At 40.9% G+C, this 24,526-nt stretch overlaps 4 protein-coding genes across 6 annotated transcripts; 2 read left to right on the top strand and 2 right to left on the bottom strand.

Moving 5' to 3' along the window:
* Positions 1 to 1,053: 1,053 nt before the first annotated feature.
* LOC121804356 (ATP sulfurylase 1, chloroplastic-like) lies at positions 1,054 to 3,594 on the top strand. Its single transcript, XM_042203841.1, has 5 exons — positions 1,054 to 1,744; positions 2,212 to 2,617; positions 2,704 to 2,964; positions 3,049 to 3,135; positions 3,240 to 3,594. Exons 1-5 carry the CDS (start codon positions 1,248 to 1,250, stop codon positions 3,375 to 3,377), a joined length of 1,389 nt encoding a protein of 462 aa, XP_042059775.1. The 5' UTR covers positions 1,054 to 1,247; the 3' UTR covers positions 3,378 to 3,594.
* A 1,288-nt stretch (positions 3,595 to 4,882) lies between these two features.
* On the top strand, positions 4,883 to 7,134 carry LOC121804355. Its single transcript, XM_042203840.1, has 4 exons — positions 4,883 to 5,143; positions 5,216 to 5,362; positions 5,436 to 5,564; positions 5,688 to 7,134. Exons 1-4 carry the CDS (start codon positions 5,113 to 5,115, stop codon positions 6,914 to 6,916), a joined length of 1,536 nt encoding a protein of 511 aa, XP_042059774.1. The 5' UTR covers positions 4,883 to 5,112; the 3' UTR covers positions 6,917 to 7,134.
* Positions 7,135 to 7,202: 68 nt separating this feature from the next.
* LOC121804357 (calmodulin-2/4-like) lies at positions 7,203 to 8,349 on the bottom strand. Of its 3 annotated transcripts, none has more exons than XM_042203843.1 (4): positions 8,226 to 8,349; positions 7,999 to 8,156; positions 7,835 to 7,915; positions 7,203 to 7,457 (listed from the first exon to the last, which is right to left on the bottom strand). In XM_042203843.1, exons 1-4 carry the CDS (start codon positions 8,299 to 8,301, stop codon positions 7,320 to 7,322), a joined length of 453 nt encoding a protein of 150 aa, XP_042059777.1. In that variant the 5' UTR covers positions 8,302 to 8,349; the 3' UTR covers positions 7,203 to 7,319. The 3 variants fall into 3 exon arrangements, with proteins under 3 accessions (XP_042059777.1, XP_042059778.1, XP_042059776.1); XM_042203844.1 differs by having other exon boundaries at positions 7,999 to 8,138; positions 8,226 to 8,337; XM_042203842.1 differs by having other exon boundaries at positions 7,999 to 8,337.
* A 13,448-nt stretch (positions 8,350 to 21,797) lies between these two features.
* On the bottom strand, positions 21,798 to 23,951 carry LOC121805928 (ADP-ribosylation factor-like protein 5). The gene is made up of 2 exons (XM_042205972.1): positions 23,597 to 23,951; positions 21,798 to 22,355 (listed from the first exon to the last, which is right to left on the bottom strand). Exons 1-2 carry the CDS (start codon positions 23,807 to 23,809, stop codon positions 21,996 to 21,998), a joined length of 573 nt encoding a protein of 190 aa, XP_042061906.1. The 5' UTR covers positions 23,810 to 23,951; the 3' UTR covers positions 21,798 to 21,995.
* Between the last annotated feature and the right edge of the window lie 575 nt (positions 23,952 to 24,526).

Here is a 24,526-nt window from a genome sequence, read left to right on the forward strand (position 1 = left end):
TTAATAATCCAGCTATGAATGAATCTGGACTTTATGAGGGCGTTATTCAATTGGATAAGTCAAGCCCTCTTATTATTTATTACTTCCTCTTTATTTCTCTTCGGATTCGGTATCTCCATAATTAAATTAATTTAATTTCGTCCAAATGTGACATTTTAACAAAAATTATAGTACGTACAAAAACTAAATTACGTCAACTTATTCAAATTCCTAATAATTAGCGTGGTTCCTGTGTATTTTGGCGATATTCCTCATTTATAAAAAATAATTAAGCACCCAACCCCAATTAAAAAAGCACGATTTAGTGTCCATTTTAATTTGGCTTCGTTACTAACGATCCAAACTCAAAATGGGCCCTGTATTTTGTTATACACTACTAGTTTGGAGACATACTTCAAAATTTGTTATAGGTATTGTAATTTCGTCACAGTAACAAATAATAATGATAAATTTGATGTTTATAGGGCAAAGGATAAAACCCCAACATTAAAGTTTTATTTAAAGCGCATAGTTTTTTGGACGTAACCGAATAAAATAACGATCCTATTGAATAGGAGTCATCATTCGGATTGTGCAAAATGGCATGTTTGAATATTCATTATTTTTTTTCAATTATTCATTTTCTTATTCATATCAAATCAAAATGAGAAGAGGAGTAAATATGTAACGTAGTGTTACCGAATTTTACCTCTTGCTTAAACATCCAACGTCGAGCTTTCAATAAAAATATTACTAGTAGTACTGATTTCCATCAAACACTCAATTGTGTCGAACAATAGAAAAATTGATTATAATGGATCGACAACCATCTATGACGAAATCGCATTCGTCACAATAAATCCTATATTTAGTTGTCTAAAACGTTCAATTTAATTGCACCATTAATTTGGAAATTTCGACCAAACAATCGAAGTTATTGCTGTTGTTTGTAAAATGAAGTTACAAAAAAAAGGTGGAAACTGAATGGAAAGAGATGAAACCAAATAGCGTCCACATTCATCCCCCCAAAATTTGCCCCAACCTTATAAAAGCCAAGACAAATCACATCTCTTGTTAATTCGGTGCTCTTCCCACTCATCATCCAATCAACCACACAATTTCCCCAAAATACCCTCCCTCCCCCATCTTAATTCCACCATCACCCTCCTAATCCCAAATTCATTTCCTAATCTACCCCTAATTTAGGTCCATAAACCCACCCAATTATCCCACTAACCTCATCTAGAGAGAGAGAGAGAGAGGCAATAATGGCAGCAATGGCCTCTCTTCACCTCAAAACATCCCCACATTCCATCTCCAAATTACCAAATCCCTATTCCCCCGCCGCCGCCGCCGCCTCCGTAGCCCTACCAATCCGCCGCCTCCGCGGGGCGACCCGGATTTCGGCATCCCTAATCGACCCGGACGGCGGGAGGCTGGTGGAGCTGTTCGTTCCGGAATCGGAGAAGGGATCGAAATTGAAGGCGGCGAATGAGCTTCCGAGGATCACGCTATCGGAAATCAATCTGCAATGGGTGCACGTGCTGAGCGAGGGGTGGGCCAGCCCGCTCAAGGGCTTCATGCGCGAAGCAGAGTTTCTCCAAACACTTCATTTCAACGCAATCCGACTCGAGAACGGGTCCGTCGTCAACATGTCGGTGCCGATCGTGCTCGCCATCGACGACGCCCAGAAGAGCCGGGTCGGGTCTTCTGCCAGCGTGGCGCTCGTCGATGATCGCGACAACGTCGTTGCTGTCTTAAGCAAGTAAGCCTTTGGTTTTATTTAATTTCGTCGCAAATTAATTTTGGTGAACACTTGTCGCAATCCTAGTATAGTACATGCATGTAACGGCGTCGTTTTGGGTAGTCAAAATAGGCGATGAATTGATGATGCTGTGAAATCAACCATGAAAAATGGAATTGATTTCGCTGTCAGCATAGCTGAGTTAGGTTTTGGGAACTATTTGAATAAAAAACAAGTAATGATTAACCAAATTAATAGTTAGTGGAGTAGTTTATTATAATTGATGATTATAATATGAATCAATAATACATGTTACTGTTGAAAGTGTATGTTGGTGCTTGGCATGTTCTGTATGTGAAATGGGCTGACGCAGAAATTTAGGGGCTACATACATTCTACAAGATAATAATTCACACATATTATGAAAAATTCGAAGAAGAGTTAGCATGTTTTGCGATAATGATCGTATATTGAACTACAATGTGCAGTATCGAGATTTACAAACACAACAAAGAAGAAAGGATAGCAAGAACTTGGGGCACGACGGCACCCGGTCTGCCCTACGTCGACGAAGCCATCACTCATGCCGGGAACTGGCTTGTCGGTGGGGACCTAGAGGTCATAAATCCGGTCAAGTACGAGGATGGCCTTGACCGCTTCCGTCTCTCCCCTGCTCAGCTGCGCGACGAGTTTGAGAGGCGCAACGCAGATGCTGTTTTCGCGTTCCAGCTGAGGAACCCTGTCCACAACGGCCATGCGCTCTTGATGACAGACACTCGTCGTAGGCTGCTTGAGATGGGGTACAAGAACCCGGTGCTCTTGCTCCATCCCTTGGGAGGCTACACCAAGGCTGATGACGTGCCACTGAGCTGGCGGATGAAGCAGCACGAGAAGGTCAGTCCTCGGGTTGAGGCTTGTATGCTGCCTACTAGTCTGTTCAACTTAATGTTGTTGTGACATTAGTGTTCTCTTTTGATCAGGTGCTGGAAGATGGTGTTCTGGACCCGGAGACGACGGTTGTGTCGATCTTCCCGTCGCCAATGCACTATGCTGGCCCGACCGAGGTGCAGTGGCACGCAAAGGCTAGGATCAACGCAGGTGCCAACTTCTACATTGTGGGTCGGGATCCGGCTGGTATGGGACACCCGCTCGAGAAGAGAGACCTTTATGATGCAGATCACGGGAAGAAGGTGCTGAGCATGGCGCCCGGCTTGGAGCGCCTCAATATCCTTCCTTTCAAGGTATGGTGCCCAAAAATTGATACTTTAATCGATTCGTATACCTTTTTTGTAACAATAGTAACATGAAATTACTATTCCTCTCAGGTAGCTGCTTATGACAAGACTCAGAACAAAATGGCATTCTTTGATCCAACAAGGGCACAAGATTTTGTATTTATATCTGGCACAAAGGTAACTTCTTTCTCTAGTTAACAGAGCTATGAATTTGAATCTCATCAATGGTTGCAATCTGCAGAATTTTTTTTCTAATTCTTGATGTCTCTATCTGTGTGCAGATGCGTACACTTGCTAAGAACAAAGAAAGCCCGCCCGATGGTTTCATGTGCCCCGGTGGGTGGAAGGTTCTGGTGGACTACTACGACAGCCTTTCTCTCTCGGACAATGGGAGAGTGCCGGAGCCAATTCCGGCATAAGTATCATCACATGATGGGCTTGATAAAAGAAATTTGTGTGGATTGAATAAATGCCAAATGAGGCAAAACTCTTTGACTCAAATCTGTGTAACATAGTGCGATGAATGGCAGTTGGTGTGATATGTTTGTGTTTGCTTTGCTGCAACAAATAGATGATTGAATTTGGTGTAGATGTATGCATACATTGTCAAAGTATGAGCTGTTTGCATTGATTCAAGTTGGTATCTTGTTTGCTTTATAGTATTTTTTTAGAGGGATTTAGGTCCATATATCTTGAATGAAATTGGGGCAAAAAGATTATTGTTTTATCAATATTCAATTTTCATTACTCTTTGTACTAGAAAGTTTTCAAATAAAGAATAGAGCAGATGCATTCTTTACTAATTGAATCTCGCCTTATATTCAGCAAATACAAATTGAAAGTGAAATTATCAAATACACAAAAAATCCTGAAATATTTTATTTACAAGAGTAAGACTTTTATTTCATTTTTATCATTTAAATGGGATGTGTTGCTGCTGCTATTAGAAGCACAACATAATGAATCCAAATAATGATTCAAGCATTTTTATGTCGATTTGTGATTTGATGTTCTAAGCTTCATGATGTTATCCGGTCATAGTCAAATGATGTATCATTTCCTTTTATTTCAATAGGATATAAATCCATTTTACCTTTATTGTAAATGAAATTAAAGAATCTCCCAAAAAGTATTGGATATTTATGATGAGATTTAGGCCACCGCCACCCTAAGCTTTACCACCAAAAAAAACTAATGCATAGATAGATCCCACAAATTCCAAATTTTAGTGGCGCTATAAACTTTTTTTGGCTCCATCATTAGCGCAACTTTGTAAAGAAATAAAAACTATCCCTTACAAAGAATTTCCAAGTATTGCTACAATCATTTCATTCAAATGCAGTGTCTCTTGAAAGAATTGTCTGATTACTAATCCTAATTTATTCAAACACTCTTAAATAAGTTTGTCCAGATGCAATTTAGGCCCTTGTACAATGTACATAATGGTGTAATATTATTCTATGACTATGAATCACACTACATAAATGAGGTAGAAGACAATCAAAACACAAGCGGCAATATTGAACATGACATGTACTGATGAAATAATATACGAGAGTCGAACGTGATAAGAAAAGACTATTCCCAGCTCCGATAGTGAGTAGGGTGATATTAATTTTGGGTGACAAATAGATTATTTTCCTCAAAAACATGGCTAGAAGCCTCCAGATTCAACCTGCATCACTAGTAAATTTCTAAGCTGGCCAGGAAAAAGATGTGCACACTGACACACACACACACACACACAGTTGTCTTGGGACCTAGATAACATTATCCTATAGCTCACTTTCTCTAACATGGCCTTTACTTAGTTTAATTCATCATTGCAGAAGAGCGATTTTTAGAGCAAAGAAGGCTGCACCAATGTTAAAGGAGGGGGGGCAAATTAGCCCTTTTTTGTACTTGAAAACTATGAGTTAGAAAACAAGTCTAAAGTCTTTTGCTTTAAGCAAACATATGCAAAAGTGGGTTGTATTAATTAAGTAGCAAACACTCTGGCACTGCCAGTTTTTGCTGCATTAAAGCAAAAGTTTTTGTTAGTTCATATATTAGCATTGTCTGAATTCTTGTATAGTTGTTGGTGTAGTTCATATTTCAGTTGCCTTTAGTTTAGAAATGTATTGCTTCATTAGCAGAGTGAAGCTAATATAAGATATGGGAAATCAAAACACTTCAGGGCTACAAGGTATGTGTGATCAATTTTTCTTGATGTGGAAAAACTGTGTTTCTTGTTCTTGATTGGTTCGTTTCTTTGAAGACGAGGAGGCCAAGAACGAGGCGCCAGATAACGGGCAAGGAGTTAGTCCACCTCATGCAGTGACAGTACAGAAGCTGAGTGTGGTTCAAGAAACTGTAGCAGAAGCTGAGGGTGACAAAATTCCTCCTGTTGAAATAAAAGATAAGGGTTAGTGAAATCAAGATTTTGCTTTCATTTATGATTTTCTGCTACAATTTTTAGATGTCATAATCTTTAGCAGATATTGAGGATCACAACGGGTCTTTTGAGGGTTGTGATGCCGTGATGGATATCAGCAGCAACGGCTCGGATTTGGGGGAAGGAATGTCCAAGTTGAGTGATGAACAAGACCAACCATGCACCTTGACAGGTTTCTTCCATTTTGCACTAAAAGCTTTCAAAAAACAAATCATAAATTTTGCATAGTTAGATAGTAATGTCAGTTGATTTGAAATGGATGGTCCAAATCAAACTGTATATAACACTACTTCAGATATTGAAGAAGAGGAGATTGTGTTGATGGATGAGGATTTAGAGGTTGATGATCATGATGCAAAGGAGAAGGACAAAGACTCGGTTTTGGCTGATGCGCCTTCTGTTGAAGGTGTGTTTTCCGAAGCATGTATGCATGAGGAAGAGCTTGGGAGAGACGATGAGCCTCTTCTAGAAGAGCAGAGTGATTCCCTCAACACTGTCGATGAAGCTGCAAGAACTAGTTTGCCAGACTCATCTACATCACAAAATGAGCACGAAAACGAGTGTTCTGCTCTTGATCATGAAGAGAAACAGATGATCCATGAATTAGGCAACGGTGATGATGAGCCGTCTGATCAAGAAAATGACCAGTTCTTGACCAGATGCAGCAGTGATCCAACAGAAGTGATCAAGGTTGGATTTGAGGAAAACGTAGACCATCTACTCGAAGATGTAGAGAAACAACAAGACAGTGAGCCAACTGATCAAGAAAAAGACCAGTTCTTGACCAGATGCAGCAGTGATCCAACAGAAGTGATCAAGGCCGAATTTGAGATAAACGGAGACCATCTACTTGAAGATGCAGAGAAACAACAAGAGAATGAGCCAACTAATCAAAATGTGATTGAAGAAGCCATTCATTTGGAGAGTGATACATCTGCTACAGAAGATGTCTATGAAACTGAGAGTGAAGCCACTGATAAATGTGTGATAGAGCTGAAATCTTCAACAGAAATCGACACACAACGCCTTTCTAATGAAGCAGCAGAGGCTGAAACTCCACCGGCCTCAGATGAAACCGAACCAAATCCAAGCTGTGTAGGGGCTCAAGTTGAGCTCAGAAAATCTCCAAGCTTTGATTTTGGCATATCATTCGACACGAGGTCTGAAGAATCTGATCAAACTCCTCTGCTGTATCAGGACAAGACAGCAAGGAGAAGCCTCTTCAGCTGCTCAAATCTGAGGTTTCCAAACACGGAATATGTGGGGAAGCCATTGCAGTTCCAAGCTGTCCAACTGGAGGAGAAGACTATCCGAATGGAACGAAGCAACTCTGAAAACGCGCAAAAATCAGTAAACAACACGCAAGAAAAGGCCAATGCTGTCAAAGAAGATGCACACACAAATGGCTCAAAGGCCTCTCCATCAAGAGATGAAGCTGCAGTGTCACCGAAGGGAAACAGGAGGCGAAAGGCGAGATCCTCCCTCTTCACTACCTGCATCTGCTGCACTGCAGCCATCAGCTGAGTTGCTGAAAACTGATACTTACACAAAATTTCTTTGCTTGGTTCTTTTTCTTTCTTTCTTTTTTCGGTTCTGTCTCTTCTTCTAGTTTTTTAAGGTCTTGAGAGGAAAAACAGCCATCATCTCCGCCTGATTTCACTTTTCTTTTATTTTGAGTTGGTTTTCAAGTTTGGAGAGATTCTTTCATGGATTGGAGAAAAACAAACATATGGTTTGCAGTTTCCCATGATTGTAACATGTATTATCTTTTGTAACATTGTCTGAAGATTCTTGTTCATTTGAACTAAAATTTGAAAGAATACAATCAACAAAATCTGAAATTTCTTGCATCAGGATTGACTAATTGATCCTAAGTTTTGCACAACAATGTAATAAATGGAATAAAAAAAATAAACTTGAGATATATCTATCCAATGGCCATCATCATCTTCACAAACTCATCATAATCAACCTGTCCATCACCATCCAAATCAGCCTCTCTTATCATCTGTTCCACCTCTTCATCTGTCAACTTCTCACCAAGATTGATCATCACATGCCGAAGCTGCAGAGATCGAAAGTATTAGGTTCAAGAAAATCCTCATAAAATATTGGTATTCAAAACTTTGAAAATTGGAACCTTTTTTTTGCATGAAATGTGTTTAAAGAGAAGCCATTCAAAGAACTAGTTGACTTATGATAGATCTATTTCAAATAGTAGTAATATTTTTATATAATTTCTCTTCCTTTTTATATTTAATTTAATTTTGTCAGACCACAGTACATAAGGTACAGATAAAAGTACAATAAATGTAAAGAATGAGAGTTGTTAGCTGTCAGATTAAAGACTATATCTTGAATCAAAATATATACTCACAAAAATGAAATACAACAACTACTCCTATATCATTAGAGAAAATTGAAATTAATTACAAAATATACCTCAGTAGCTGAGATGTAACCATTTTGATCTGTATCGAACACCTTGAAAGCTTCTTTAAGCTCTTCCTCTGCATCAGTTTCCTGATTAAAAACAGCACACACACAGTGTTAAAAACCAAAGTGAAAAGAAGAAAAGTTGATAATGAAAGACTGAGTTAACTAACCTTCATTTTGTTGGCCATGAGGTTCAAGAACTCAGCAAATTCAATGGTGCCGTTGCCATCAATATCGACCTCGTTGATCATGTCGTGGAGCTCTTCCTCGGTGGGATTTTGATCTAGAGACCTGATCACTGTGCCCAATTCTTCAATGGTTATGCAACCTGCACTTTCATCAATCAACAACATTATACATTGATAAAAACAAGAAAATGAAGTAGAAATTAACACACCATCTCCATCTTTGTCAAACAGGCTGAAGGCTTCCTGCAATTCAACAATTTGCTCTGCATTCAGTATATCAGCCATGATGCTTCTTTCTTAGGAAAAAAAGAGAATGAGAGAGTTGAGTATAGCACAAGGCTTGGGGTGGTACATATAGACTTTGATATTGGACAGCAAGGACTAGGAAATGCATTGAATTCTAGTTAGAAATTACTCAGAAATATTTTTTTTAAATCAAAGAAAATTGTGGAGTCAAGGAAGGCTATGAGTCTTGAATAATAAAACTACTAATATTAATCATGAGCGTATCATATCTATAACACTATTTTTGTCTAGGTTGCACATCTAATCACGTCTTATGTAAATTCAAACAAAAATAAAAATAAAAAATTAAATACGAAGTTATGTAAAATAATTTTATTTGTGGAGATAGGTTAAGAAGAATGTGTATTCTGATTGACACTATGATGGTTTGACTTTGCATCTCAATGGGAAAAAGTGTGAATGCACAACAACTGTGTGTATAAATGACTGGGTCTAAATACTTAGCCATGGAAGCATCAATATATTTCGGTGCAGATCATATAAGTGCTTGAATTTTTATTCTTAGTTATACTCAAATTCAAAATATGTTTGCAAATTTTGGAAATTACTAATAAGCAAATTCATATCAATAAAGTGGGGAGATGGCAATGTATTCGGACCACCAAATTTGTATGGAATAGTCCGAGTGAAGTGCGCCAACTTCACTTGAAATTCAAACACCATATTTTATTGAAAAAAGAAATAATGGTACATTCTCATTTATTATTGTTATTACTAAAATTACAGCTGTTTGGTTTAATGTAAAGGGGACAATCCGAGTTTGAAATTGAATAGGCCTTAAACTATAGATAGAGGAGATGTATCATATTAATTGAGAGAGGGAGAGAGGGAGGTGGGCTTGTAGTTGTAGCTTTCGTGAGTTTGCAATATTTCATACTACTACTCCCTCCGTCCCGGACTACTCGCACATTTCCTTTTCGGCACGGAGATTAAGGAATGGGTGTTGATGGAGTACGTACTAAACAAGCCCAACAGCAGTAAAGCCCAAGACAGAGTATCAGTTCGGCATGACTAAAGAGTATCAGTCCGGCGTGACTAAAGAGTTCGGCCCCAGCCTACAGCTCGGTGAAAGCCAACTCATCAAGCTCTGCTCTCAGGTCGGCATCAAGCTCTACTCTCAGATCGGCAAAAGCTGCTCGGCAATAATTCAGCAGTTCGGTCTCAGTATTCGACCGAACTAGGAGATAGTGGACTCATGCAAGATTTCCACCTCCACTACACCGACGATCTATTTAGTGGTGTCAAGCAGTCATTAACTCATGCAGGATAGTGGACCCATGCAAGGTCGCCACGATCTCCACGACATCCACTACCTAATAAATGCTGCATGCCACGATCTTAGTTCACTGTATAAATAGAACCTAGGTCAGATAGATAAGGTCTTCTGCTTCTTCTTTTAAACTCTAAAAAAGCTCTCTAGAGAGAATATCATAAAGCAGGCCAGTGTTGTAAGCTGTAATTCGCAGATCAAGCAATACAAACCTGCCCCCATTTCTCCCCGTGGACGTAGATTTACCTCAGTAAATCGAACCACGTAAAACCTCTGTGTCGTAATTTATTTTTACGTGCATTAATCACCATCGAAAATTCGCCGCTTCATCACTGGCGCCGTCTGTGGGAAACAGAGAACCAAATTTGTGATAAAGCGAGTTTTTGATCCTCTTCTACCAAAAAAAAAAAAAATGCATACCAGATCACATAACACCCGTGCCTCCGTCCGTGATAACCATGAGGAAGCTAATCCAGCAGCCCATAGGCCTGGAAAGCAGCCTCGTGAAAAATCTACTTCCAGTTCTCACGGAGAAGGAGCAAGCCGCTCAAAAGGTCCACACACCGAGTCTTCCCAGCAGCCTGATTTGAACGAGGCTGTCAAGCTGTTCTTGGCCGAGAAGCAGGAGGAGTTCTTAACCTTCCTGCAGAAGAGCCAACAGTCGGAGAAGACAACGGCGGATTCTCCCTCCTCATCCAGACATGAAAGTCACTACCGCAGTAGTGACGTGTCTTCCAGGAGAAAGAATCCTCAACCCCGACATGTTCCTCCTCGGTACCGGAACCACAGGAGAACTCCATCTCCTCCGTACCGAAGAGATGTCGGGTTCGCCATGTACGGAGCATTAAAGACTCCATTCTCGGACGACATCACCCGAACTCCTTTGCCGCGGAACTACCGGACACCGTCAATGACTTATGACGGGCTAGAGGATCCTCATGACTTCTTGGGACGCTATCAATATAATATGGCGAACCAGGGTCTCAATGAGGTCCACATGTGCAAGCTGTTCCCCGAGTTGCTCATCGGGAACGCCAGAAGGTGGTTCGACAGCCTTCCTCAAGGCAGCATCAGATCCTACCGAGATCTCATGGATGCTTTCCACAGGAGGTTCTTTCAGAAAGCGGAAGCCCGAATCACTTCGGCTCAGCTGCTTTCTATACGTCAAGGTCGCGACGAAAAGATCAGCGACTTCCTGACGAGATTCCATAAGGAATGCCTACAAGTAGATAATCTCAATGATCTACTTGTCATCTCGGCATTCCAAAATGGAATCCTGCCCGGAGCTCTCTACAGAAAGCTCGTGGAGTGCGGTCCGCAAACAGCTCAAGAAATGTGGGACATTGCGGACCAGTTTTCTCGTGCGGATGAGGCAGACCGTCGAAAACGGTCGTTAGACAGCTCATCCCAAGGAGACAAAAGGAAGCCCGATCAAAGCGACCAGGTGCTTCCTCGCCGAACTCCTTTTGAAAGAATTCAAAGGGCACCAGTACAAGGCAGATTGGGACCACGTCTCAATCCTGAGAAGCCGCCCGCTCAGTTCGTACCATTAAACAAGTCAAGAGCGGAAATTTTCGAACTACATTCCGATATGTTCGAAAAACCAAAGCGGATGACGAAATCAGCCGCACGGCGACTTCAGGATCAATATTGCTCCTTCCATCAAACCCACGGTCACGATACCGAGGAGTGCCGAGATTTGGCTGCAGGTATTGACGTTCTTGTGAAAACAGGAACGTTAAAAAAATACCAAAGCAAGCAGCCGAAAAAGAACAAAAGGCAGAGAAGTGCGAACTGCAATCCTCAGGATCCGAAAAGACATGAGGATCCCGAAGACGACGACGAGCCGCAATACGATGGAGTAATCCTGACTATTGATGCTCTCCCAGCCGGGAAGACTAAGTCGTCCCTAAAAGCAGAACGCAGAGGTTCCAATCAAGAGGAACCAACACATAAAAGGCTGAAGAAAGACGAAGTGATTACATTTTCAGATGCCGATCCCGTCCCAGCCATCTCTCCTCACCAAGACGCTATTGTCATCCAAGCCGGGGTGGCAAACAAACTGGTCCACAGAGTATTTGTGGATACAGGAGCGTCAGTCAGCATTCTTTTTAAAGAATGTTTCGATAAAATGGAAGTGGATCCAGCTCGGCTCAGTCCGGCTCCACTTCCTCTGAAAAGTTTCGCCCAGGAGGACACCCGCCCTGAAGGTATTATCAGCCTTCCGATCACGGTGGGAAAAGCGCCTACAAGCTCCAATACGATGATCGAGTTCTTTGTGGTGAAAGCTCGGTCTCCGTACAACATCATCCTGGGGAGGGACTGGCTCAACACAGTTCGGGCCGTTTGCTCTACTTATCACCTCACCATCAAGATTCCCACTAAAAATGGGATAGCGGTCATCCGAGGTGATCAAAAGAGAGCAAAAGAATGTCTGCAGATTGCGCTTAAAAGTGCCGAGCAATCAGTTCGGCACCATCAAGCCTAGCAATCACAGCAACCGGAGTCGGAGGCAAGCGAGATGACCGAAGTCACTTCAGAGCCGAACTCAATGACCGTTCTGTTATACGAAGATGATCCATCCAGAACGGTCAACGTCGGCTTCGCAGGAACGCCTCTACTCCGGGAAAAGACCATTCAGCTCCTCAAGGAGTACAAAGATGTCTTTGCATGGTCTCCGTTGGACATGACCGGAGTGCCCCCCGAGGTAATCACTCATCGGTTAAATATTGATCCTTCAATCCGGCCAGTAAAACAGAAGCAAAGACTCTTTGCGGCAGAAAGAAGCCAAGTCATCCATGACGAAGTCCGCCAATTACTAAAAGCGGATGTACTATTCGAGGTGAAATATCCTTCTTGGGTGGCCAATCCTGTGATGATCAAGAAAAAAGGAGGAGGATGGCGGATGTGCATAGATTTTACCGATCTAAACAAGCACTGTCCAAAAGATTGCTATCCCCTTCCGAATATAGATAAAAAAGTAGAAGCTTTGATCGGCTTCGAAATTTTCTGTTTTCTTGATTTATACAAAGGATATCACCAAGTGTTGATGGATGAGAGTGACGCTCCGAAAACAGCTTTCATCACCGATTTCGGCATTTTCGCTTATAAAAAGATGCCATTCGGTTTAAAGAATGCCGGAGCCACTTATCAAAGGATGGTAGACAAGCTTTTTCGGCACCTAATCGGGAAACAGGTTGAAGTGTATGTCGACGACATAGTTGTCAAAAGCAAAAGCACTTCGGAGTACGAAGACAACCTCAAATCCACTCTCGACGTGCTCCGGAAAGCCAACCTCAAACTCAACCCCCAAAAATGTACCTTTTTGGTAGATTCAGGAAAATTTCTGGGTTGTTGGGTTTCAAAGGACGGACTCAAGGCAAACCCTTCAAAAGTTCAAGTCATTCAAAACATGGCAATGCCGAAGTCCATACATGACGTGCAAAGGCTAACCGGATGTCTAGCCGCACTGAATAGATTCCTTTCCCAAGCAGCCGAAAAGCAACTGCCGTTCTTCAAAGTGTTGAAAAAAGCACCAAAGTTCGAGTGGGGAGCCGAGCAGAAAAAGGCCTTTGACGAGCTCAAAAGTTATCTAGCCGAGCTTCCTATTCTCTCTGCTCCAACCGAAGCCGAAGTAATATTCTTATACTTAGCGGCATCAGATCAAACCATCAGCGCGGTGCTTGTACGAGAAGAAGGCCTAAAGCAGTTTCCCATCTACTTTACAAGCCGAGCATTAAGAGGTCCAGAAACAAGGTATCAACCTCTGGAAAAAATTGCTCTGGCGTTAGTAAATGCAGCAAGGAGACTGCGGCCATACTTCTATGCTCACAAGGTATGTGTCTTAACCGATCTGCCTCTTCGGCAAGTTTTGACCAAGCCAGAAGCATCAGGCAGAATCGCCAAATGGGCCATAGAGCTGGGAGAACACTCGATCGAGTACCTACCTCGGAAAGCCATCAAGGGACAAGCCTTGGCAGATTTTCTTACAGAGGCCAAGTTCGATCAAGCAATCCCTGTCATTGCCGAACAGAAAAAGTCTGCCAATGCCGAACTTGCACAGCCCTTGGAATCCGAAGTAGAGCCGCCAGACTGCTGGAGCGGATTCGTAGATGGAGCTTCAAACAAGATGGGAAGTGGAGCTGGTATTTTACTCGTCGCTCCCGACGGACACGAGGTAACCTACTCACTTCGGTTCCTATTCCCCACTACTAATAATGAAGCCGAGTACGAAGCCCTCCTGGCCGGACTTCAGTTAGCGCAAAGTCTGCTCGTCAAATCTCTCAAAGTCCATTGTGATTCACAAGTCATAGTAAATCACATGTTGGGTACCAGTGAAGCCCGTGACGAGAGAATGAAGAAGTATTTGGACAAAGCGCAAAGCATCAGCCGAAGTTTCTCCTATTTTCGGATAATCCGCGTTCCCAGAGCGGAAAATAGCCGAGCAGATACCTTAAGTAAGTTGGCCTCAGATCCGAGCTCAAAGGCGGAAGAATTAATGCATCGAAGCATTGATGAAGCCGAGGTACATTCAATATCCAGCCCGCCGAACTGGATGACGCCGATCTTGCAGTATCTGGATCAAGGACAATTGCCCGAAGATAAGAGAGAAGCTCGGAAGATCACGTGCCGAGCACTTCGGTACGAACTTCATGAAGGAGTCCTCTTTAGAAAGTCTTACCTCCAGCCGTTATTGCGGTGCGTAGGACCAGAAGAGACGGACTACATCCTCAGAGAAGTTCATGAAGGGTCGTGCGGTAGCCACATCGGAGCTAGAGCTTTAGCTAAAAAAGTTCTAAGATGGGGATATTATTGGCCAACCTTGGTACAAGAAGCAGTGCAGCTCGTCAAGACATGCCCGAAGTGCCAAATCCATGCAAATATCCCAAGAATGCCGCAGACCGATCTATCCACTATGCAAAGCCCTTGGCCTTTCATGCAATGGGGCATAGACATAGTGGGACCACTTCCTCAAGCTCCTCGGCAAATGAAATTCCTAGTCGTTGCCGTGGACTACTTTACGAAGTGGGTGGAAGCTGAACCATTAGCTACGATAACGAGCTCGAAGGCATTGGATTTCGTCTGGAAGAACATAGTGTGCCGATTTGGCATACCCCACATCCTCATCTCGGATAACGGGACTCAGTTCACCGACAAGACGTTCAAGAATTGGTGCCAAGAGCTGCATATTCAACAGCGGTTCACTTCGGTCTCTCATCCACAAGCAAACGGACAAACGGAGGTAACAAATCGTATCCTGGTGAAAGGGTTAAAAGCTCGGTTAGAACAAGCCAAAGGACAATGGGTAGAAAATCTCCCTCAAGTCCTATGGTCCTACCGAACTACACCCACAACCTCCAATGGTGAAACTCCATACAGTCTGGTGTACGGCACTGAAGCCGTAATTCCGGTGGAGATCGGCGTACCCAGTCCCCGAACTCTAAATTTCTCCTCAGAAATGAATGACGACGGACTGAGAGCCGAGCTAGATCTTGCCGAAGAAAGAAGAGAATTGGCATGCATAAAAGCAGCCAAGTACAAGGAGCAAGTAGCCCGGTATTACAACCAAAGGGTGAAGAAGCTACAATTTCAAGTGGGAGATCTCGTCCTGAGAAACAACGAAGTAAGCCGAGCAGAAAAGCTGGGCAAGCTCGAACCCACATGGGAAGGTCCGTATCGGGTATCAGAAGTCCTCGGCAAAGGGTCTTACAAATTGGCTCACATGTCAGGAGAACAGGTACCCCGAACATGGCACATTTCCAACCTCAAAAAGTTCCATTTGTAAGAGACAGTCCGGTCAGTCAGTCTTGAGTCCTGTTTGCTCAATGTGCTTTATTTGGTTTACTTGGTCTTTATTTGTCTCTGTGCGTTTTGTTTGTGTGTTTTGTCTGTCTCTGTGCGTGTCGTCTCTTACAAATGTTACTGAGGTATCTTGTTCTTCGAAGACTGATCCCCTTCTTAGAACATATACAAGCTAAACAATTGTGAGTCAAAGCTTCTACAGAAGATACAAGACCACAATTTAGCTTAAACAAGCAGTTCGTCTGAAACGAGCTGCAACAAGCCCACGATTGTGCGTCAAAGCTTCTAAAGAGGATACAAGACCACAATTCAGCTTAAACAAGCAGTTCGTCTGAAACGAGCTGCAACAAGCCCACGATTGTGCGTCAAAGCTTCTAAAGAGGATACAAGACCACAATTCAGCTTAAACAAGCACTTCGTCTGAAACGAACTGCAACAAAAGTCCAATTCTCGCGATAAAACTTGCCTGAATTAGGACTAGGGAAAGTCCGATCCACGCGATAAAACTCGCCGAATTAGGACAAGGGAAAGTCCGATCCCCAAATTAGGACAAGGGAAAGTCCGATCCCCAAATTAGGACAACGGAAAGTCCGATCCGAGCGATAAAACTCGCCAAATTAGGACACAAACCAAGTCCGGTCAAAGAAGAGTTCACTTCATGAGACCGTGGACAAACATCAACTTACCCCATACTTTTTTCCAGAATGCCGAAGTGATTCACTTCGCTTTTCGGGGGGGGTAGTGATGGAGTACGTACTAAACAAGCCCAACAGCAGTAAAGCCCAAGACAGAGTATCAGTTCGGCATGACTAAAGAGTATCAGTCCGGCGTGACTAAAGAGTTCGGCCCCAGCCTACAGCTCGGTGAAAGCCAACTCATCAAGCTCTGCTCTCAGGTCGGCATCAAGCTCTACTCTCAGATCGGCAAAAGCTGCTCGGCAATAATTCAGCAGTTCGGTCTCAGTATTCGACCGAACTAGGAGATAGTGGACTCATGCAAGATTTCCACCTCCACTACACCGACGATCTATTTAGTGGTGTCAAGCAGTCATTAACTCATGCAGGATAGTGGACCCATGCAAGGTCGCCACGATCTCCACGACATCCACTACCTAATAAATGCTGCATGCCACGATCTTAGTTCACTGTATAAATAGAACCTAGGTCAGATAGATAAGGTCTTCTGCTTCTTCTTTTAAACTCTAAAAAAGCTCTCTAGAGAGAATATCATAAAGCAGGCCAGTGTTGTAAGCTGTAATTCGCAGATCAAGCAATACAAACCTGCCCCCATTTCTCCCCGTGGACGTAGATTTACCTCAGTAAATCGAACCACGTAAAACCTCTGTGTCGTAATTTATTTTTACGTGCATTAATCACCATCGAAAATTCGCCGCTTCATCAGGTGTATAGCAAAGTCAACAATTGCGTCTGTAGGTGATAATTTTTACTAAAAACGGAAATAGTGCAAATAACTTGGGACGCCCAGAAAGAAAATAAGTGCAAGTAGTCCGGGACGGAGGGAGTATTATACTAATATTACTTGAGCATTAGCATGGTGCGGATGTCCCGGTGGATATCTCTGCGTACATCCCAAAAACATTTCCTGCCACGTCATACGGACATCCCACTGCGGATGCCACGTCATACAGACATCTCACTGCACAGTGGCGGACATCCCCAAGGATATCCCGACGGACTTCCCACAATAAAAATTCACAAATTAAACAATTTACGGAATTAAACAATTTACGGAATGTGAAACCACTTTATTAAAAAAAATATACTTAATTAAAAAAATATATAATTATTTAAAAAATTACATTGTTAAAAAAAACCGCCTTCTCGCTCCTCAGATTCCCCGCCGCCAGTCCCCTCGTCGTCCCCGCCACCGCCACCCCCCTTGTCGTCACTCTTCGACATGTCTCCGAACCCCAAATCGCGCTGCATACTGTTGATGATATCCTTAAGCGACCGCTTGTAATGGCGGTCGGTCGATTGACGTCATTCAACCATTGCACGTAACAAGGTTTCATGTGCCGCGATGCGGGCGAATGAGGGGTTCTCGGGATCGTTTTGGGTGGGTGCTGCCGATTGGGCCTCGCCGGTTCCGCTGGCGCTTCCCCTCGCCATCCGCGCCACGGACTTTTGCCCAACCGGGCGACGGCGGCGGCCCGACGATGTGGGCGTCGGGAACTTTGCCTCGGCGAGGGAAGTTCGTGGAAACCAACACTGCTACTGTACGTATTTATAGAATTATTAAAAAAAGAAATTAATGCAATAATCGGGACGTCCGCGCGGACGTCAGTTGGAGTCAACGCAATGGCAGACTTCCGCACGGACGTCACGACGGATATCCGCGGAACGCCGCGGAACTCCGGTGTCCGCAGCGAATGTCCGTATCCGTGCCTCCCTTGCACAATGGTGGACGTCCCGCGCGGACTTCCGACACGCCGGTCGGAATTCCACCCGGACGGGCGCCATTGCTAAATTATGTACAAAGACTATATTTCTTATGCACGTGAGAGTTCTGAATTCTATGTATCAAATTAATCTTATTTAATTAAGAGTTATTTGCAAGATTTTAGGATTAGCGATAAGATACGTGCACGGATCTAACGTGTCAATTTGTTCATGATCTTGTTTTGAATTATTTGAATTAGAAATTATATATTGATTTTCATGCTTACTAATGCATCCCTCAAGAAAATGCGTTCTATATACTGGTATGTAAGTCTTTATGATAATCATAATATAGGAGTAAATATCAATTTTTAGATTAACTCCTATTTCATAGCATTACCAACCATACTCTAAAAATGAGTTTTAATGTGGAAATCTTCTCGAATCATACACTAAACTCAAACACATTTTTAGTTTTTTTGGTGAAACAACACCAAATATGTTGTTATATAAAAAATTTTGTGAGACAAAAACTCAAAAATAATGTAAATTTTGAATTTGGTGTAAATGATTTGAGTAAAACTATTTTTTAGTATGATATATATTTAAAAATGAGTTTATGTTTAGTGTAAATGGTTGGAGAGGGTCTAAAACGGCGTTAATGATTGTATGATAGTACCACTACTTTTAGGGTTTATTTTATTTATGAGTTTATTATAGTATCGCCAAAATAGGTGTAGTAGTAATAGTAAAAAGGTAAAATTTGATAATATTTGGATGCCAACCAGGCAAAGTAGACTTGGGCTAAGAGCCCATTAATGAGAAAGTTAAATAATTATTAGGGGTATTAATATTTTTCATGAGGATTTGGATCCACGTAAACAAATAATGCTATTAATTTGCTACTCCATATTAAACCACATAAATGTGCTTCGCTGTAAACGCGTTTCTGGCTCTCTAGACGAGGTACAATCTAATAATCTAAATGGCTATTCCTACACCTTCAGTTACTCCATATCTTCACTTATCCAAACTTACTTTACATCCACCGGCATTATCATTTTTTTTTATTCAAAGTGCAATTAATAATTATAGAATAAATTACCCGAAAAAGTTAATTTTACAATTTAGTCGAAAATTTTGAAGTTTGGATTTATTCTCTATCACTCCTCATATAATGAATTTTATTAGAGATATTGTATATGATATGGACAGAAAAAATCATAATTAGACATTACTACCGATGAGTAGGAGCGTAGCCCCAATTTCGCTTATAGAGAAAATTATGAGTAGGAGCGTAGCCACGATTTCGCTTATAGAAAAATTTATGTAGTTGAAATATATAAATATAGGAGTATATAATAGGATTTGTAAAGAAAGGTGAGGGGTCTAATATAGTCTTTTGAGTTGTCAAGATGTAAAGAGGTTAATGTCCGAAGCCAAAGATCCTAGGTTCGAGTCTTCCGTGGCGCTGCCTTTAAAATTTTAGTTCATTTACCCATCTCAAAAAAAGGGTGAGGGGGCAAATAACCCCCCTACTAAATGCATATTGTATTTCATAAAAAATGACATCGTTCAGTTGAAAAATATGAACAATATGTTGTTAATTATAATTTTTTACAATAGGTTTATTAAATAAGAATAAATCCATGAAATTACTAGTTGATTTTTAAAATCAAGAGACAGACTAAATTTGAAGCAACTTTTTATGGCAAATTTCTAATAAATTATAATTATATAAGGATTGGGAGTAATTCATTAAGTAGTTGGCGTCGCGCCATAGCAATCTTGTGTAGGCGCCATCGACATATAGTGGTGCAGTGCATTATCAACTTTCTTATAGTATAAAAAAAATAATTGACACTAGCATATGGAGTATATTTTATGATCCGGTTTCCTAGCATTTTTTTAATCGAAAGAAAAAACATTATATAAATTGAATACTCGTAGTTTTAAATTATCATACGGAGTAGAATTTACTAGTATAAAATTACCGGAAAAACGATGTTACTCCGTATTCACTATTTTCAATCAACTTTTAACATTGAACATTTAAAGATTTTGTCAATTGTTGCCAATATAAAATGTATAAATGTTAACATCAAATCATTGCTTATATAGTACATACATGGATGTCGGTAAGGTATTGACCGAGAATTGTACCTAATAATGATCTCAGATACTTATTTAATTTTTGGAATAAACATATATACTATTTGACGCCTTTACATTAAAATATTGACCAATTAAGACAAGACCTACTAAAGTAGCTATTAAATTTACAAGGCCCATCTAAACTTTCAACATATTGGATTTATTATATTTAAATACCGAAGCTTTATGTGGGTGGCATCACCTCATGTTCAAATGCTCTGTTTAGGATTTCTTAAAAAAAATTAATACCCGTACAAAAGAATTTACTTATTCCCGTAATGACTCGAATGAAAACCAACTGAAATGCGTTTTATTACGACGGAGTCTAGAAAATGGATGGAAATTGGTGACCAAATTTCAATGCAACTTTACAGCATAAAACTTTCGGCAACGACTGGAATTTTGATCACGACGTGTTTGAAAATGATCACACTTCTTGCCTGCCTTAGCAATATCAATGACTCTTCAATTGATGTGGATTAGTTGGCTTACTAGACAAAGATTACATGGTCGAATAGTACTACTAAATCATCCACTAATTATCACCAAACCCACTAATTAACAGACAAGGATAAATTATAAAAGACGATAATTTCAAATTAAAAGTATTTTCAATAAGCAATGCAAATTTTGCCGCTTTCTAAGTCATGGTATGAAAAGTCCATGCAAATATTGGCCACCAATCCATATATTATACTCATATTTTATTTATGCACTAATATCTTATCTTGCCGACCTTATTTTCTAGAGTTCTATGTCCAGTTTAATATCACGTGTATATTATTAATTTGAACTTTATTGTAAATACTCCTATTTTATGTCAAAATAGGCGGAGGATTATAGTTAGAACTTAGAATGAAAAACTAAGCGAAAGCATACTCACAAGTCGTTACAATTATAATACAGAAATAAAACAGTATTGAGTAGTAATTTACTAATAAATAAAATAATTTACACTGCAGCGCATGTAGTTTGGTGGAATATCCGGCGGAGTTGGGCCACGCTGGGGCGGCGGCGGAGGTATCACATCCGGCCCGTGCGGTGGCGGTGAAGGCATAGGCGGCCGTGGGCCGTCTGGCAGAGGTGGAGACGGGCTTGGTGGGCATGGGAATTCTGGGCCGGGCTTGGGCCCAAGTGGCGGCCCAGGGGGCCTTTTTGGAATCGTGTCGAAATCCGAAACAAAAGTATTCCGCCGTGGCGCCGCCGCCGCGATCCATGCTCCTCCGATAGATTGTGGCCGTACCGGAGCTGAAACAATTTTACAAAGGAATTTCTTCAAGGAAATGGATGAGATCGACATTTTGGCTCAATGGGTGAAGAATTTCAAAGAAGTATATTAATATTGGATGATTAATTTATGTAGACGTGGCAGTCGTGGGACACGTGGATATCATGCAAAATATGTATCTTGTACTTTCTCAGATTAATATACGGAGTATATTAGAATCTCTAAAAATCACGATAGTATTAATTAAGATTGTTTAGTATATTTAATAAAAGGGTATTAGCATATTAGAATGTTACTCCACTCCCCATCAGCCATCAGCCATCAATCATTCCAATTTATCATTTTCATCCATCCATAAATAATTTCTATTTCACTAATTTTTTCTGGTAATGAACGTCACTAACCACCAACTTTATCTCACTCACATTTTATTATAAGCACTAATATAAAAATAGATACTGCATTTTACTAATTTTTCCATCCATTTCTATTACATTTCATTAAACCTAAACCAAGTTAAAAGCAAGTCTCCTATTGGCGGACGGGAGTATTTTTTTTATTAATTTTTGTGTATACACGAGGAACAGGAGCAGCTAGAGAAAATGGAGGTGGTCTCGGCTTCTTGGAAAGAGTAAAAATTTGGTATGACATTTTCAAGACAGCAACTATAGGCCAGAAATCAAGAAATAGAGTAAACAACATGCCAACAACTGCCTGCCTTTAACAAAGAGCAATGTGCGTGTATTCTGTTGCAGTGAATTAGAAGGTACATCACATGATTTACCATTCAATGATAACGAAACATCTCTGTCGAGTGCTTCTAGCTCGTTGCTTTTCCAGCGACTCTTTGTGCGATCCACCCCAAACCATCATATAGGCCGTCACCGGTTAGTGCAGAGCAAGCCTGGATGTGCCAGTCGTGCTTCTTAATACTGTGAAGGGATAGTGCGTCGGTTATCTCAGCAGGGGTCATTGCGTCCTTCAGATCCTGTTTGTTTGCATACACGAGCACTACTGCGCTCTGGAGATCCTCGTTTGGAAGCAGACTGAATAGCTCGTCTTTCATTATGGAGATCCTGGCTCTATCCGTGCTGTCTATCACTACTATAACAGCATGTGTCCCGCGATAATAAGTTGCCCATGATGTCCTCAGCCTATCTTGTCCACCAAGATCCCACACCTGATCATGAATGGTGGGAGATTAAAATGACATCACTCAGTGAATAAAACAAGAAAAAGACCAATTTAATGAAGAAAATCACTGCCTGACTACTTTTTACAGTGATAAGCAATACAGAAGCAGATACAAGAATTTCAACCATATTCATATGTGCAATGCTTTATAGGAGTAATAGATTGTTGAAAAGTTCTACTCAGGCATATGCGAAGAACATAAGTATGGGAGCCATCTTTATAGATATAACAATTCGATACGTTAAGCAATTCAATACTACCAGGGAGTCTTTCTCAGCCCTAAAAGCTCAAGTTCAGACTCAAAATGTCACGGTTGTAGCCTAGTTAGTGAGGATTTGTCTCTGTTCATACATACACACTACATCATATCTGATATACAGCATATGGTATATCCAGTAGTTCTTGAAACAGAATGATGAATCAAACAGACAAGCAGAAGGATTCCAGAATTCGCATGCATACATGGAAATCTATGCGCTAACCTCTCAGCTCTCTTGAAAAAATCAGACAGCTCTAGGAAAATAGCGAATCTAATCTAATGCAACTAGTTTCAACAAAAACAGGCAACTCCACACAATTGTGAGGAACAAAAAGAATGAAGTTTGACCATCATCATGCATCCTGCTTTTAATTCCTAGCTAAGTAAAGGCAGTGGGAGAGTCAGCAGTCGAAAGGAGGATTCCTCACTTCTTTCTCTCATTCGAACCGTGCATGACACATTCATCGCAAGTACAGAACTCAATATGTCAATCGCACATATCTGATCCACATTACCTTCAGGCTTGAGTGCAAAAGAAAAGTAGAGCGTTCATATGTCGTGGTATAAATTGATCCTATAGTAATATGTTGATTCAATTTGTCGTAATAGACATCCCAAACAAACACTACTAAAGAGAAACATAACCAAAGACAGCCCAAAATGTAAAGAAATGGGCGAAAAAAGCAGCCAATAACTCCCATATCAAGTAATTCTTACAAGAAACATATCAAGTGGAGTAATTCTTTCAAAGAAACAACAACATTCCTGATGCACCATATATAACTAGTCAAGCCAAGAAATACAGACTGAATATGTGAACACTTACCCCCAAAATCATCATAGAGCCAAAATTAAAAGAATCGAACATGTCATCAACAGTAACTGACATCAACCACCACCAAAAAAATCCAACTTGCAATTCAAACCCAATCGCTTCTGATCGACGATAAATAAAATAAAATTAGAGCTTCAAATTCAAGAAACACGCACCTCAATCGAATATTTTTGTAGACGACCTCTTCAACGTTGCTGCCGACAGTTGGATGCGTGGTGACCACCTCCCCCAAATGAAGCTTGTAAAGCGTCGTCGTTTTGCCGGCGTTGTCCAGCCCCACCACCACGATCTTGTACTCCTTCGCCGGAAACATCATGAACCACATCTTCGACATCAGCGCCCCCATCGATCCACTTAATTTTTTCAATACAAAAGAGATTCAATAAATTCAGATCGGATGCGAACTTACAATTCAGATAGCTAAGAAAATACTCAGATGTCGTGAACGAATTTGGGTTTTGGTGATTTTGCTTTTTTGGAATTTTTTATTTAAATATTCTTTTCTAAATTAGTGGAGGTGCTTTTGGATATTTATAATATTTGGAGGGCAGATGAGAAATAATTGTAAAAGTACTTGGATTTAATCTTGTGTCAGAGTTATTAGTACTACATCTATGTCACTAGAAAATCTATTTTTGTGATCTTTTCTTCAACTCAAAATAGCAAATCACATGAATGATTCAAGGTCATCATATTCATTCATAATTACCTCAAATAAAACAAAGATTATCACCTGGTCGCAATTTGAATTTTATTAGCTGCATTTTTTTCATCTTGTGTGAAAATGGTTAAATACGAACTTAATGAAAAAAAATGATGATATATTAATTTTGGGCTGGAGAAAATAAGCCCAATCATATAATGTGCCGGATTTGGGCTCGAACTGTCCATTTACCACTAGGCCTAATTGACTTCGGCCCAGCCAAGCGCTTCCACAACTTTGACAAATCTGTACTGAAATTCAAGTTTTGAATATTCTATAAACATTGCCTTATTCAGCAAGGTAATTTTGTTAGTAGTGAAAGCAACTTATTCATCACGATCTATTTATAGATGTGGCAAA

This window comes from Salvia splendens, chromosome 5, assembly GCF_004379255.2.
Source record: "Salvia splendens isolate huo1 chromosome 5, SspV2, whole genome shotgun sequence".
Taxonomy (NCBI): Eukaryota; Viridiplantae; Streptophyta; class Magnoliopsida; order Lamiales; family Lamiaceae; genus Salvia; species Salvia splendens.

Coding starts and splice junctions, on each gene's coding strand:
- LOC121804356 (XM_042203841.1), top strand. CDS start 1,248: ATGGCAGCAATGGCCTCTCTTCACCTCAAAACATCCCCACATTCCATC. Junction 1,745..2,211: donor GTCGTTGCTGTCTTAAGCAA/GTAAGCCTTTGG, acceptor TACAATGTGCAG/TATCGAGATTTACAAACACA. Junction 3,136..3,239: donor TATTTATATCTGGCACAAAG/GTAACTTCTTTC, acceptor ATCTGTGTGCAG/ATGCGTACACTTGCTAAGAA.
- LOC121804355 (XM_042203840.1), top strand. CDS start 5,113: ATGGGAAATCAAAACACTTCAGGGCTACAAG. Junction 5,144..5,215: donor AAACACTTCAGGGCTACAAG/GTATGTGTGATC, acceptor GTTTCTTTGAAG/ACGAGGAGGCCAAGAACGAG. Junction 5,363..5,435: donor TGTTGAAATAAAAGATAAGG/GTTAGTGAAATC, acceptor AATCTTTAGCAG/ATATTGAGGATCACAACGGG.
- LOC121804357 (XM_042203842.1), bottom strand. CDS start 8,301: ATGGCTGATATACTGAATGCAGAGCAAATTGTTGAATTGCAGGAAGCC. Junction 7,916..7,998: donor TCATGGCCAACAAAATGAAG/GTTAGTTAACTC, acceptor GTTTTTAATCAG/GAAACTGATGCAGAGGAAGA. Junction 7,458..7,834: donor GTTACATCTCAGCTACTGAG/GTATATTTTGTA, acceptor CGATCTCTGCAG/CTTCGGCATGTGATGATCAA.
- LOC121805928 (XM_042205972.1), bottom strand. CDS start 23,809: ATGGGGGCGCTGATGTCGAAGATGTGGTTCATGATGTTTCCGGCGAAG. Junction 22,356..23,596: donor GCGTGTTTCTTGAATTTGAA/GCTCTAATTTTA, acceptor ATTCATGATCAG/GTGTGGGATCTTGGTGGACA.